The sequence below is a fragment of the Dama dama genome, chromosome 9, assembly GCF_033118175.1.
Source record: "Dama dama isolate Ldn47 chromosome 9, ASM3311817v1, whole genome shotgun sequence".
Classification (NCBI taxonomy): Eukaryota; Metazoa; Chordata; class Mammalia; order Artiodactyla; family Cervidae; genus Dama; species Dama dama.
Genome location: NC_083689.1, coordinates 91600044 through 91616416, shown reverse-complemented (window position 1 = coordinate 91616416; position 16373 = coordinate 91600044). Strand labels below are relative to the sequence as shown.

The 16373-nt window shown below is 41.1% G+C and overlaps 1 protein-coding gene across 1 annotated transcript in view; it reads right to left on the bottom strand.

The window, feature by feature from the left end:
• ADGRV1 (adhesion G protein-coupled receptor V1) overlaps positions 1–16373 on the bottom strand; it is a 549629-nt gene that overhangs the window by 88578 nt on the left and 444678 nt on the right. Inside the window, exon 86 of the mRNA XM_061151999.1 lies at positions 4741–4898. Coding sequence (XP_061007982.1) covers positions 4741–4898 — 158 coding nt within the window. The remainder of the gene's footprint in view (positions 1–4740; positions 4899–16373) is intronic.

Genomic DNA, 16373 nt, shown 5'->3' with positions numbered 1-16373 from the left:
AAATAGATAAAATTGTGAGTGGCTGGTAGGGTCATATTTTGCTAATTCCTGCTTTATCTTTTTGAAGGGTCGAACATAATTACCAAAGTTATTTATAGTTTATATATTTTTCTGGATTATATTTATCCTTTTGATTGGTGATTTGAATGGCTGTCTTCACCAGTTTTCCTCCAGTGTTTGTATCTTTGATATTGCAGCCAATCTTGAGTAGAAAGCATGTGCTTCTTTGCTCGCGCTCTCTTCCCCTCGTCTCTGTCTTCCTCTCTGGCTACTTCTTTCTGTCTAATGGTTTTATGGTTGCCTCCATTTAACCTTCCTGTCCAAAGAAGGCTAATTTGATATCCTGGGTCTTCTACCCCCATAGTTAAGTCGCTCAGTCGTGTCCGACTCTTTGCGACCCCACCGACTGTAGCCCACCAGGCTCCTCTGTCCATGGGATTCTCCAGGCAAGAATACTGGAGTGGGTTGCTATTTCCTTCTTCCGGGGATCTTCCCGACCTAGGGATCGAACTCAGGTCTCCCGCATTGCAGGCAGATGCTTTAACCTCTGAGCCACCAGGGAAGCCCTAATGACATGCAAATATGGTAGATAAAACTGTGAACTCTAGAGAGTCTTGTCCAGGAACTTGACAAGATTCTTCCTCTGCTTTCTCCTTGGGCTCCTGGACCCCTAAGCCAAAGCCCACACTACAGTGATGGTCCTTCCACAGATTCCTTTCCTGCAAGAACTACTGCTCCAGTCCACCTGCCCTGGGGGAGACCTTTAATTCCCAGCTTACCGCCACAGCAGCTGAGACACTTCTGCATTCACAGGCTTGTGGACCCAGAAAACATCAGGCCCTTGGCTGCAGCCCAGCTTATATTCCACTTTGTGTTTCCGATCTCCATTTCATTGTCTTCTTAATTTTCTCTTGTTATATCTTGTCATTAACTGTGATTCATTTGGAGCAGCAAAATGGGCAAAACATGAATTTTACAGCCCCATCTTGACAATATTTTTCAGGTCAAGGCAACGGAATTTTAGCAGACAGATTCAAAGAGACTATCAAATGGCCCTGAGTAGACAGACATTTTTCCTCTTGACATTTTTGAATTTGAGCTAAGTGGAACATACTCAAGTGGAGGAGAGTTAAAGGAGGCTTCAAATAAAATCTAAAGTATCAAGTCAGAGGTCAAGGCTGAACACACAGTTTTGGGAATCATAGAAGGAAAAAATAATAGTCCTAATAATAAATTTCAAAGGGGTAGCTACAAACAGATCAATGAGATAAATTCCATAATTTCTACTTTGGATGATATGACAGATTCCTCTTCTTCTTAACGCTATATTTAGCTTGTGGGTGCATTCCTATAATTATAAGATTTTATGGTGCATTGATGATTATTAGTTTATTCAGTCAACAAATATTATGCTCCTGCTATCCAGCAAGCACTCTACAAGGTTCTGGTGATGCAGAGATGAATAATAAATGGTCCTTGCCCTTGAGGAATCCATAATTTATTAAGGAAATCAGCCACACACACCAAAACAAGTCACCATTCCATTCTGAAGTAAGTGTTAAGTGCTCTAATGGCCGTGGGGGCAAAGTGCTTTAAAATCATAGAAGAAGGGTGAGTAATTCTTATTTGGTGCAGTAAAGACGTTAATTTCAAAGTCTTCATGGAAGAAATAGCATATTGGGAGCTTCCACAATTTCCATAAAAAAGTGAGCAGTATCTTGTTGGAAGGAGTCAACTTAGGATTGTTCAGCACACATTTTTTACTTAGATTATGCATTTATTGAGGATGGCTTTGGGGAGCTAAGATAGATTAAGGGAGCATAGTAAGTCCCTTACACCTCTCTTTCATTTACATTTTCTCTCATTACTTACTAAACACATGAGTTTTTTTTTTAATCAACTAATGATGAGGAGTTCATAGAGGGCATCTTACATGAGCAAAAATGACAGATCAGGTAATTTCAAAAATGAGTAAGATTAAATCAATGACATGGTCAGAACATAGGCTGAGTGGTAACTAACTTGGGGGTGACAAGATGGCCCAGGGGTGATGAAAAGAGACTCTAGTGTTATAAAGAGCCTGGACTTTCTTTTGGGCAATAAAGCTGAATGATTGTAAAGCTAGAGAGTGAGGGGAGCCCCTTGACATTGTTGAAATACAGACATCTGAGAAAACGAAACAGACAAGAACTGGAACTAGTGACTAATTAGGAAACACTGTTTAAGAGTCCAAGTGAGATAATGACTGTTACGTTGACTGGGAACAGGAAAATCAGAACTGCCATAATTGTTTTATTAATTGAAAAGCTATAATAAGAGCAATGCTTCTATTAATATATTTCATTGTAAGAGAGGTTTTGCTAGTTGAGATACAAGTGTTCTAGGGATTTTATGTTCAATACTTGAGAGCTGAGCTGCTTTTCAGATAATTGGAGCATTGTTTATCTACTGTATCCTGGATCACAGCCAAAAGGCACAGGGGTGATTCAGGAATGAAAACGACTAACTCAATAGGTTAGGCCTTTATGATGTTATCACTACTGAAACATGCAAACACTGGCACTTCTATGTAGTATACAGAATAAAATAAATCTTGCTATTTGGGAGAAACAAACTTTGCCTTCAAAAGAGAATATGTATGTTAATAGAATGAATCTCAAGTTGAATAAAGGCGCAGATTCTGGATAGATTCTACGTCCCATGAAAAAGTACAATTTCTACATTGAATATTGTTTTTCTTTTTTTTTTTGCTGCCATGAATATTTTATTTATTTATTTATTTTTCATTTATTTTTATTAGTTGGAGGCTAATTACTTTACAATATTGTAGTGGTTTTTGCCATACACTGACATGAATCAGCCATGGATTTACATGTGTTCCCCATCCCGATCCCCCCTCCCGCCTCCCTCCCCATCCCATCCCTCTGGGTCTTCCCAGTGCACCAGGCCCGAGCACTTGTCTCATGCATCCAACCTGGCCTGGTAATCTGTTTCACATTTGATAATATACATGTTTCGACGCTGTTCTCTCAGATCATCCCACCCTCGCCTTTTCCCACAGAGTCCAAAAGTCTGTTCTGTACATCTGTTTCTCTTTTTCTGTTTTGCATATTGGGTTATCGTTACCATCTTTCTAAATTCCGTATATATGCGTTAGTATACTGTATTGGTCTTCATCTTTCTGGCTTACTTCACTCTGTATAATGGGCTCCAGTTTCATCCATCTCATTAGAACTGATTCAAACGAATTCTTTTTAATGGCTGAGTAATATTCCATTGTGTATATGTACCATAGCCTTCTTATCCATTCATCTGCTGATGGGCATCTAGGTTGCTTCCATGAATATTGCTTTTCTAATGGAAGCATCTAAATTTAGTCATAACCTTGAGTGCTATTTTTGCCCACATAATAATTGCATGCTAAATCAGAGAGAAGAGGGAAGAGTTGGCTAGATACAGCTATTGTACAAACTACCCCATAAGTTAATATACAAGAGTCCTTTCTCTTTAAACTACAAGGAGAATCTTTTTGCATCTTCCCTGACACAGTTTAGGAACTAGAAGCTTTTATTATGTTAGAATGAATCTTTTTATTATCATATAAGAGACAGTATCTATTGATGTATTAGACACTAATTATGTATTAGACATAATGTATTAGACACTATTCTAAGTGACTTCATAGATGGTATGCTGCTTAAACTCTGGACCACACTTAACATGTGAAGAACTTCTCTCATTCCTTTGGCATTAGATCTGCAAAAGCTTAGAAAAGACTTGGGCTTCCCTGGTGGCTCAGATGGTAAAGAGTTTGCCTGCAATGCTGGAGGCCTGGGTTCAATCTCTGGTCAGGAAGATCCCTTGGAGAAGGAAATGGCAACCCTCTCCAGTATTCTTGCCTGGAAAATTCCATGGACGGAGGAGCCTGGTGGGGTCGCAAAGAGTCGGACATGACTGAGCAACTAACTTATCTTTAACTGATCTTATAGAAAAGACTAGTCTTCCTCTTGGCCCAAGAGAGATTCCTCTACTCCCCAACTCATTAGATTCTCAATATTCCAATCACTCAAACCATTTTAGACTGAGTTTTCTGTATGTAGGTATTTGGTATTGTTCCTTAAAAACATTCCTAAGAGACTCTAATTGAACAACAGAAAAAGAATCAGATCATAAAACCCGGTGTTAAGTATGATTCAAAGGGAAAAAATGAGCTGGTAGTGAGAGCCAGTTTGAGCTGGAAAGACTTGCACTCTTAAGTAACCAGACATGTGCAGCCACTTATGAAGCTGTCTGGTCACATATGTTTTTAAACATCTGTCTGCACAATCAGAACTCCACATGCAAAACTACAGCACTCACAAGCACTAGGAAGGTTTGTTTGTGATAAAGTCTCAGAGTCTGCAAGACATGAACAGATTTCACAGGTTGAACCCAGGTTGTTACTGCTTGAGCTGAAAAACGCTTGGGGAAGCAGCTCCCAAAGGCTCTGAGTCATTCACTTGAATATTAATATCTTCAGGACAAAACTGGCACCAGCAATGAAGCCTGCAGAGCCCTGAAGAGAGAGAGAGATTGCAAGGAAGGCCCAAGGAGCAGGAGAAATCAGAGGACTGTAACTTTTGGCTTCAGAGCTGAAAGCTGAGTCTAACCTCCTTCCCGTTCTTGATAAAGACCATTCAGTGACCTTTTCCACTATTAAAAGCGCCCAGCTCCAAAGTGTGAATACGGTTTCTTACAAACCTGCAGCATTTGTCCTTCCTCTGAAGACATCATCGTAGGCTTTCCACTGTGGCTTCACCTGGTAGGCATGGATGAACACCACGAACACCACCACGAGGCACATTAAAGGGACAAGGGCTGCAGTGAAGAGGGCGGCATAGATGTTTGGGATGAAGCACCTGGAAGAGACCAGAGCGGAGATAACTCAGCTGCAGCACCCGCATTTCTAAGTGCGCCGTGCGCCACACCACTTAATACTGGCTCTTTGTAGCTCAGGGCTGGCAACAGCAGCTTTTTGGTTCGCCACATTGGAGTTCTGTCTGAGTAGCGGCTACATGACTAAATCTAGCCCACTGCTTCACAAAGTGGGTTCCACGGAACATGTGTATCCTGACGTGCTCAGAAAACCTCAAAAAAGGTTACGGCCAAATAAGTTTGAGAAATTGGGGGAGTGGAAGGGAGATTCACGAGGGCGGGGGTATATGGATCCATACAGCTGACTCATGTTGTTCTGCAGCAGAAACGAAAACAGCACTGTAAAGCAATATACTCCAGTAATAAAATAAAAAACCATCCAAAAGGTTATACTCCATTTATAGTTGTTATAAAATATTGGCTCTATTCCCTGTGTTGCATAATATAGCCTTGTAGCTTATTTTATGCCTAAGAGTTCCTCCTTTAGACCCCTATCCCTATATTGCCTTTCCCCCTTTCTTTTCCACACTGGTAACCACTAGTTTGAAGAAGGCATTGTTTAAAGGCAAATTTGAGCATTCCCAGGGCTCAACTCTGTCATTTCCACAATTCTGTTTTCTGAGTGAATGACAGCTTTGTCATTCCTAAGCTGTACATTTCCCCAGAGCCATTCATTCTCTTGAAAATGATGACAGTTTTCTAGAAACTATACTACATAACTGTATCTATTATTCATGGAGTTTACTTAGCTCAATGAGGTTTAAGGTAAACAACATTACATATTTTGGTAACACTGAAATTCCACAGAAAATGGTTTTAGAGATGTAATTGGAAGTTTTTACCCATGCACCATAAAAATTCTGTTTATATGAAATATGTCACCAAAAAAAAAAAAAAAACCTCAAAATGGAGAATGGTTAGAAAGGTTCTCAATATCTAAAATTGTGCTTCTGAGGTATTATAGAGGACACACCTCCTACAACTTATATGACAATAATACTTTACAAGGAATTTCAAGAGTAGGCAATGTTTCTTTTCAAAAATTTCCCCCAACTTCTCCATTTCTTAATACACAATATCTGCAAACTTAGATTATTATATAGTAAAAAAAAAAAAAAAAAATGGATGCTGAAAACTCAAGCAGTGCTGTAAAAACTCAAGGATGCTGTAAACTTTTACTTACAAGAAAACCTCAAAATCCAAAATACAGATAATGACGGGGAACATCCATTCTCGCAACTTGGGAAATTAGCCCTTGATTTTTATGTTTAAAAAGAGATACATTATAAAAGACTTTACTCAGATATTATTTCTAATTAACATGATCTGCTAAATGTATTCCTTAAGTAAACAAGACACATTTCAAGAGATATTTCAACACACATTCTGCATCTGCAAAGAGATGTCAAAATGATGAATTTTCTGGCTTTTTAGAATTTAATTTGGACAGCATAAAGCCCGAAACCTTCCCTGTACACTCATTTGTATGCTATAAGACCTGCATCTTCCAGGTAAAAGGCACATGATTAAATAAAATAGGTGAACATTAATGGCTTTGATCGTGAATATATTTCTGCACTAAAAATAGTAGTCATGTGGGCTACTCACTTTCATGTACACTGGCTTTGAATGATTTCTTATTGTTTTCATCTGAATTATGGCTTCACTGCTACAGACTGGCTTAAAGCAGCTTAGACAAATGCAGACATTGACAAAAGAAGTCACACAGGCTTCAGTTCTTTATTTTTATCTTGAGAAATGTCATCACAATTCACTTTCAGGCTGTAAAATGGGCATAATTGCTGAATCTACTGTGAGCTGCTTTGGGATGATCAACATCTTATACAGAGTGCTACGGTATACAGGTTTGGCTCTCCAACACCTGCCCTTTCTGGTGGCGGGCCATGTTGGCGCCTCAACCTGTCGGTGTGAAGGGCGTTCCTGAAAACTTTCCTTCACCTTAGAGGAAAACCTTGGAAAGAAGAACTCCAGTGAAGCGCGTTACCACCCTGATCCAAAAGTAAATTGAGCCAAGTGAACCTCTGAGAGGTCAGCAGGGAGCAGACATGCCTGTGGTGTCTTTGGGGAGAGAGGGGGAACTTTCGACGTGTCCTAGCTCATCACAGTCTCCCGGACAATTCTCCCTGCTTGCACAGTGACGTGGCCGTGCTGGATCATTCTCTCAGAGAAAGGGGCAGGAAAATGACCCAGTCCTGAAGCGGCCCTTTCCCCCTCTGTTTCTTCAGAGCCCCACAAGTCGTGGCCTCTCATTAGTATCAGGCTCCTGAGAGGGCCCTAAGTCTGCCCTCCACACGGGCAGCATGCGGCCAGGTCATGAACAAGGAGGGCTTTGGGCCCCGGCCTCTCTCAGCTGGCAGCCTCTCCTGCCTGCCTCTTGGCCTCAGGCCCTACAGTCCTGCAGGGGTCTCCCTCATCCACTCCTGTCCACTCCCGTGACTCCAATCCCCGTCTCCCTCCAACAAAAAGTCTCTGCCTTATGCGCTCTCTCTCTGAGGGATGAGGGGCTCAGACAACCCTCCTGAAACACGAACACTGGAGACAGGGCTGAAAGGATGACCCACGGGCAGAGACAGCAGTCAGGGTACCCACTCGGGTGACTGGGGCCATGGAATGCAGGGGGAGCTGGCTATGTCATTCTACATTCTCTCTCATATACTTAACGCTTTCTTGTTTTAAATTCTCCCTCAACTTCTCCTTGAAGGCTAATATGTATTTTCATTTTCTGATCAATCTTGTCTGACTGGATTTTCAACCGATGTAGAATAAAACTTGCGACAGACACTTAAAGTGAGTGAGTGAAAGTCGCTCAGTCGTGTCTGACTCTTTGAGACCCCATGGACTCTACAGTTCATGGGATTCTCCAGGCCAGAGTACTGGAGCGGGTAGCCTTTCCTTTCTCCAGGGAATCTTCCTGACCCAGGGATGGAACCCAGGTGTCCCGCATTGCAGGCAGATTCTTTACCAGCTGGGCCACAAGGAAAGCCCATACACTTAAAAGTTCCCAAGATAAATGAACTATTAAAAGAGAAGTGAAAGTTAGTTGTTCGGTCGTGTTTGATTCTTAGTGACCCCATGGACTGTAGCCTGCCGGGCTCCTCTGTCCATAGGATTCTCCAGGCAAGAATACTGGACTGGGTAGCTATTTCCTCCTCCAGGGGATCTTCCCAACCCAGAGATGTAACCCTGGTCTCCTGCACTGCAGGCAGATTCTTTAGCCACTAGGGAAGCCTAAGTGAACTATATCCTACTCTTCAAAAAAAAAAAAAAAAAAGCCTCATTGATCAGAACTTTCTTTAGTCCAACTGAAGAAGATATACAGTCCATCCAGGTAGTCTGAAGATTTGATCACATGAAAGTGATGAGGGGAGTTGGGAAACTGTGACTATCACGTTCTAAATAGTCTCTGAAGTAAGGCTGGGAACAAATTCTTGGAGAAACAAGCAGGCTGAATGCTATGCATACACAGGGCTGTGGACGCAGCTGGTTAACGTGCTGGCAACTTAGTGCTTCAAGGACAGCTCTGGCAGTTACCAGAAAATGAGACAAAGGCCATGTGGATTTGCTTTCTTAAAAAGGATGAGGAAAGTTGTTCCTTCTAATTACCAGCTCAACCAGCTTCAAAGCATTCTGGTGACCCTGCTCTCTTCTGGTGTTAAATATTTCTTTTGGGTTCTGGTAATCCCATGACTAACTTTTTTTGTTGTTGTTCCCTTTTAAAGTTTCATGGGTAAATTTTTTTCTTATTATAACCCACAGACAATCCGACTTTATTTCAAAATCCTGCCAGGACTTCATCCTTTTCTCTATTTTCAGCCAGATGAAATGAGTGGATATTGTTTCATTACCTTCAGATTTTCCTCTTCAAGTCTACCCTGGAGCATTCACAACGCCTTATGTCACTTTCTCATTTAGTTAAGATTATTACCTCCCCTAGGTAGCTCTTTATACTTATTGAAGTGTTTCCACTTGCATTACTCAACTTGATTTAAATAAATTATGTGGGCGGCACAGGGTATTTCAGGGTTTTGTTTTTTTTTTTTTTAATTCTTGTGTGAAATCAAGCATAAGGAGGAGCTCAGAAGCCAAGAGTCCAGGAGAGACAAAGGCTTCACTTACAACTGCTGTAAATATTGGAAGGAATGCTGGGAACTCCCTGGACATGAGTCTGTGATTTGAGTCCATTTTAATTTTATTTTAGAGAACAAGCTGACCTTGGCACACTGGAGGACTTGAAGCGATCCAGGCAGCTGACACGTGGGTTACATCTGGGTTACATAGGTAATGAAAGAATAATAAATGTATGTTCCCAGGTCTTCTTTGTAAGTGCTTCTCCTCAACAAGACAACAATAATAGTTACGATTCACAGGCTCATGTGCCAACCTCTCCCGGAGGGGAGATTTCTTCAATGGTAGCCCCCAAGTCAGTTACATGTGCCGCTCCAACCAGCCTTTCCTTTTCCACATGGACAATCGTGGTGATGCCCTTCTTTATATGCGAAAAAAAAGAAAGATGGTCTGCAGTTTTATTCTAGAAATTTAAAAATGTATGACGAATTAAGAATTGTACCTTTATCGCCAACTGTTTTCTGCTTTGTGCAGAAAGTACAATACATCGGTTTACTGGCCCTATTAGTTGAAGAATACAGATGTGATTCATTATGTAGATGTTTATCATTTATAACTAATATCTAAGCCAATACTTATGTGTTCAATAGTCCTTTCCTCGCCTGCTCAATTTACTTCCTTTCCAAAGATGATATTATTAAACATACTCTTGTAATTCACCTGTGAATTTATGTATGTATATATGTATGTATGCATATATTTTTGTGTATGTGTGTGTATTATCTGTCCCATCCAAAATGGCTGGAGAGATTTAGGGAGACCCCCATTAAGCACATTAATTTTTTCTCATGAGTAAATTTATGAAGACATTGGACTGAAAAGAGCAATTTAACTAACTGCAAGGTACAAAAATAAAGTCTTCTTTCTGTCCTTCTGCTATAGTGCATACAGTTGAGTTCTAAAAGTCACTTTCCTTTAACTTTAGACTCCAAACAAGGTTGATATTAAGACTAAATTGTAGGTGAGCCCTACAAAGTGAAATCTCTTATTAGGATAATGTATGGACTTAGACAAGAGGAAGAACAAAGTATTTTTCTAAACTGAGTTAGCAGGATAAAACAATCTTAAATACTACTGCAACTGTTTCTACTTCTACTACCACTACTGACAGTATTAGCAGTGATCATTTACTCTGTTCCAGGCATGAAACGCAATCCTTACATGCCTCATTACACACCAACACCACAACAGTCACATTAGCCTCATTGTACACACGGAAAATGACATAAAAAATATTTGAGGTCAAATGCTAGTAGCATAAATAGGCTCATTCTGCTACCCCCGATTTTCTAAAATTATTTCACATTTCCAGCAAAGACATATTAAAGTTAGCAGAAAAGATGCCAGTGTTTTCCTTGAAGACTGGGATTGTAACTTAAAAAATATTTTTCCTAGTCCTTTGCATAATCAGACCCTTAAGAAATTTTCACTGATTTCACTGATTTTTTTTAGCAGTGTTTGAAAACCACCCACTTAAAAAAAAAAGTAGGCATAGAAAGGCCTATATTTCCTGTGTGTTCAGTTTAATCATAATCCAAGCAACTTCTGAGTATCTCTCACATTCCAGGTACAGTGCTAGCCATGGAAAGACAGATAAAGATGCCTAAAGCATGGCCTGTTCCATCAAGAAGATCATAGTTGAATAAATGATTCTAGTCTTTCGCTCAAAGTACTGTTATTTCATTACCATCATCCATACTACCTGGGAGTTTGTTAAAGATGCAGATTCTCACACCCCACAACATAGCTCCTGAAACTACATTTTGACAAGATCCCCAGGTGTTTCATGTGCACGCTGAAAGCCAGAGAAGCACTCTTCTGCGCACTCCTGGGGCATAAAGTAGCTTAATGTAATTAATGAATTTACTGATCTTTACTTCTCTTTGGCAGTGAAGCCAAGGGACTATGTAACCCCAAGGAGAATCAGGCCCAGAGATTTTGCTGCACTTGGTTGTCATAGCAGCCTGAAGAACCAGAGAGAGAAAAACAGTAGGAAGCAAAAGGGATAGAGAGCTCACTCAAATGCACTCCTTTTTATGGCTGAGTAGTATTCCATTGTCTATATGTACCATAGCTCCTTTATCCATTCATCTGTCAATGGACATCTAGGTTGCCTCCATGTTCCAGCTGTCGTAAATTGTTCTGCAATGAACATGATGCATACATATGGAATCTAGAAAGATGGTTATGATGAATTTACGTTCAGGGCAGCAATGGAGAAACAGACATAGAGAACAGACCTATGGACATGGGGGGAGGAGGGAGGGAGTGGGTGAGATGAATGGAGAGAATAACATGGAAATTTATGATACCATATGTAAAATAGACAGCCAATGGGAATTCGCTGCGTGACTTGGGAACTCAATCAGGAGCTCTGTGACAATCTAGAAGGGTGGGGTGGGGGGGGAAGGGACTTGGGTGTACCTACGGCTGATTCTTGTTGATGTCTGACAGAAAACCACAAAATTCTGTAAAGTAATTATCTTTCAATTAAAAAAAATAAAGTGCCCCCCCCCCAAAAAAAAAGGGATAGAGAAGCAGAGATCTGTCATATTTGGAAGCCTGGGAATTAGCTTCTGCCATATTTAGGAAGCTGGGAGTAGCAACCCAAGCATTCTCATTACAGGAAAAGAGAGACAGACAGTATACGAAGTGAGAGAAACATAATAGATCTGCTGATGGTGGAAAGAAACAAGAAGGGGAGTGCTGGGTTGTGATAGGTGTGGGGGGAGATAAATACTCAATCCTGCTGCCTCCAAACACCCAGGAAGGAATAAGAATCTGGAGCTGTAAGAGCAATAGGCATGCTCCGTAACCGCCCACACTGCTCTCGGGTTCTGAAAGAGGTGCTCCCGTGTGCCCTATGACTCCATCCTTACACCACAGCCACAGATCACTCAAGTACAAGTAACTAGCTCTGAGACGGATACCTGGCCCAAAGACAGCCATTCTTCTGGTGTGCCCATGATTTATGACCTGGTGACTCTGCTGTAAATACTCTGCTAAGCCAATCAGCTTTCTGCTCTTGAGCATGCGATATGGACAACTGCCAGGTAGTAGTGGGTGCTAGGGAGAAGGAAATGGCAACCCACTCCAGTGTTCCTTCCTGGAGAATCCCAGGGACAGAGGAGCCTGGTGGGCTGCCGTCTATGGGGTCGCACACAGTCAGACACTACTGACGTGACTTAGCATGCACACATGCATTGGAGAAGGAGATGGCAACCCAGTCCAGTGTTCTTGCCTGGAGAATCCCAGGGACAGAGGAGCCTGGTGGCTGCCATCTATGGGGTCGCACAGAGTCAGACACGACTGAAGCGACTTAGCAGCAGCAGCAGCAGTGGGTGCTAGAGTCACTATAAATTCCTGGCAAACAGCCAAGCTGGAGTAAACACACACTGTACATACAGAATAAGGGATACAGAAATGGACGGGCGGTGGTTGGGAGGAGCATTGAGATGCTCACCACAACAAGAACTGAGGGACTCCGTGGTCCCTGAGAGATGAAGAGTGCAGTCTGGTTTTTAGCATTCTGATTCCAGGTCCTCTGAGGTCCACCTGTTCCTCATGTCCTGCTTCTGAATGTCTCTGAGAATGCCTGTGGGGTACACACACTTCTATAACCCCACTTCTTTTATTTAAAGTAGTTTTAGTGGGTTTTTACATGCAACTATACTGGCCATAGTTAAAAAAAAAAAAAGAGCTAGTGAGTGATAATGAGAGAAAGAAGTGAATGCACAGCTATTCTTTAAAACAATGTTGCTCTTGAAGATGCACTCGGTATCACTGCCATGTCTACCAGCTTTAGAGCTCAAACCTACCTCACTGCTAGCACTGCCATCGAATTCTATGCATTGACAAAAGACCAAAGATTAAGAATCAGTCTCGCCTTTCAGCACCTAAAACTTGTCCATATGCTTATATTACTGGAAAAGACTGAGCAAAGAAAAATGAGGACATATAGGAGCACTCCTATCTCATTTACTTCAAAAGGAACAGATATCTTGATTCACTGAGTATTAAACTGCCTTAAATTTTGAAGCAGTCAGACATATTATAAATGCAGCCTTGTACTGTACGTAATTAGCTTCTGATGAATGAGACACCTGCCCCCACCCCAGCTCATTTAAAACTCAAAATATTAACAAGTTAGATTTGATGAAAAACATCATGATACCCCCAAATGACCTTTTTTTTTCACCGCCCCAAGAAACTCAAATCTGAGCAGTCTGTTCCCTGAACAACGTGGTGAAACTGTTGAAATATGTCTAGTGGTCAGTGCTTGCCAAGTGTAGTCCAGGTAGGTTCCAGTGAATCAAGCCCTTTCAGAATTTAATCAGAATAAGGTCAGGCTGACTTGTTCTTTTTCGCATGTACTAATAATGCTCTATGTTCTCATAAAACAAAATTGTTTGGTACTGGAAACATCATTGTCCTAGAGCCTTCAAAGATGTCCCGTCTTTATTCCTTGTTAACCAAGCCTCTGAATGAATGGCTAAAAAAGTTTTTTTCCCCTTAACTAATCCTGTCACTTTCCTGTATCTTAAAATAGAAAAATCATAAAGTTTTTTAAGTTCATCAAAAAATAAATTTACAGAGGTGACCATGGGAATACAAGATTAAAGCCCCCCAAATATTTATCTTTTTGCACCACCCCCATCTTCATTCAGGGCTTCCCAGGTGGCACCAGTGGTGAAGAACCTGCTTGCCAATAAAAGAGACATAAGAGATGCAGGTTTCATTCCTGGGTCAGGAAGATCCCCTGGAAGAGGGCATGATAACCCACTGTAGTATTCTTGTCTGGAGAATCCCATGGACAGAGGAGCCTGGCGGGCTACAAACCATGGGATCGCAAAGGGTCGGACATGACTAAAGCAACCGAACACACATACTACTGAACAATGGCCAAATTACACTGTCCTGAAGATTAGGTCCACAGATTTTTTGCCTTTATGTAAAAGTCGCAAATACTCCAAGAAAAAAGTGTCCAGCACATTCCCTATAGGAGTGAATGCTCAGTTAAAGCCCATCTTTTATTATCTATACTCTTGTTAATATTCACAGCACATTTCAATCAGTAATGTTCCTAAATGCTGACTTAAAATCGCTAAGAAATTGTTAATCAGGTAGTCAGACCCTGTTTAAAACACACTATACACTTCCTTGTGCTTTCTGTAAAAAGTTAATTCTGAAAACAACAATGGTAACATTTAACTATTGAGTAAACAAAGATAATGTAAATAGATGAGGTGATATGTCAATTATTTCAAGGTCATGTCAAGTTGTAGATAACAGAGTTCTCTCTCAACTCCAATACTCACTCTGTTGCTGAGTCCAATTCAATCTGATGTGCTGAATTTTTATTCAAGAAATTTTTAAGGATGTTGGTCTTCAGAGTATTGTGTTAGCATATCAAATAAGCCTTTTAAGATTTGGTTCAGTCGCTAAGTCGTGTCCGATTCTTTGTGACCCCATGAACCGCGGCACACCAGGCTTTCCTGTCCTTCACTATCTCCCTGAGTTTGCTCAAACTCATGTCCACTGAGTCGGTGACGCGACCCAACTATCTCATCCTCTGTCACCCACTTCTCTTGCCCTCAATCTTTCCCAGCATCAAGGTCTTTTCCAGTGAGTTGGCTATTTACATCAGGTGACCAAAGTACTGGGGCTTCAGCTTTAGCATCAGTCCTTCCAATGAATATTCAGGACTGATTTCTTTTATGATGGACTGGTTTGATCTCCTTGCAGTCCAAGGGACTCTCAAGAGTCTTCTCCAACACCGCAGTTTGAAAGCATCAATTCTTTAGCCCTCAGCCTTCTTCATGGCCCAACTCTCACATTCATACATGACTACTGGAAAAACCATAGCTTTAAATATACAGACCGTTGTCAGTAAAGTGATATCTCTGCCTTTTAATATGCTGTCTAGGTTTGCAATAGTTTCCTTCCAAGGAGCAAGCATCTTTTAATTTCATGGCTGCAGTCACTGCCTGCAGTGATTTTGGAGATCAAGAAAAGAAAATCTGTCACTGTGTCCATTTTTTCCCCTTTTCTTTGCCATGAAGTGATGGGACCAGACGCCATGATCTTCATTTTTTCAATGCTGAGTTTTCAGTCAACTATTTTGCTCTTCTCTTTCACCTTCAAGAGGCTCTTTATTTCTTCTTCGCTTTCTGCCATAAGGGTGGTGTTATCTGCATATCTGAGGTTGAGATTTCTCCCAGCAATCTTTACTCCAGCTCGTGATTCATCCAGTCTGGCATTTCACATGATATACTCTGCATATAAGTTAAATAAGCAGGGTGACAACATACAGCTTTGATGTTCTCCTGTCTCAATTTCCCGTTGTTTTCCATGTCTGGTTCTAACTGTTACTTCTTGTCCTGCTTACAGGTTTCTCAGGAGGCAGGTCAGATGGTCTAGTGTCCCCATCTCTTGAAGAATTTTGAGTATTACCTTGCTGGCATGTGAAATAAGTACAACTGTGCAGCAGTTTGAACATTCTTTGGCAATGCCCTTCTTTGGGATTGGAATGAAAGTGACCTTCTTCAGTCCTGTGGCCATTGCTGAGCTTTCCAAATTTGCTGGTATACTGAGTGTAGTAGCACTTTCATAGCATTATCTTTTAGGATATGAAATAGCTCAGCTGGAATTCCATCACCTCCCTTAGCTTTGATTGTAGTTATGCTTCAAAGTCCACTTGACTTTGCACTCCAGGATGTCTGGCTCCAGGTGACTGAATACAGCATTGAGGTTATCTGGGTGTTTAAGACCTTTTTTGTACAGTTCTTCTGTATATTCTCGCCACCTCTTCTTAATCTCTTCTGCTTCTGTTAGGTCCTTGCCGCTGCTATCCTTTATTGAGCCCACCTTTGCACAAAATTGGAGAAGGCAATGGCAACCCATTCCAGTACTCTTGCCTGGAAAATCCCTTGGACGGAGGAGCCTGGTAGGCCACAGTCCATGAGGCTGCAGAGAGTCAGACACGACTGAGCAACTTCATTTCACTTTGCACAAAATGCTCCCTTGGTATTGCTAATGTTCTTAAAGAGATCCCTAGTCCTTCCTATTCTATCATTTTCCTCTATTTCTTTGCATTTATCACTGAAGAAGGCTTCCTCATCTCTCCTTTCTATTCTTTGAAACTCTGAATTCAGTTGGATATAAGATATCTAAATAACCTTAATATGTTCATACTAGGCAGTTGTTAAAGCTCGCCTATGAAACTACAATTAATAAGTATTTATTGAGTATTTTTATATGTTCTGCAATACTACAGTTTCACCCGGAAACTCAGCAAATGTAAAAAGGCATAA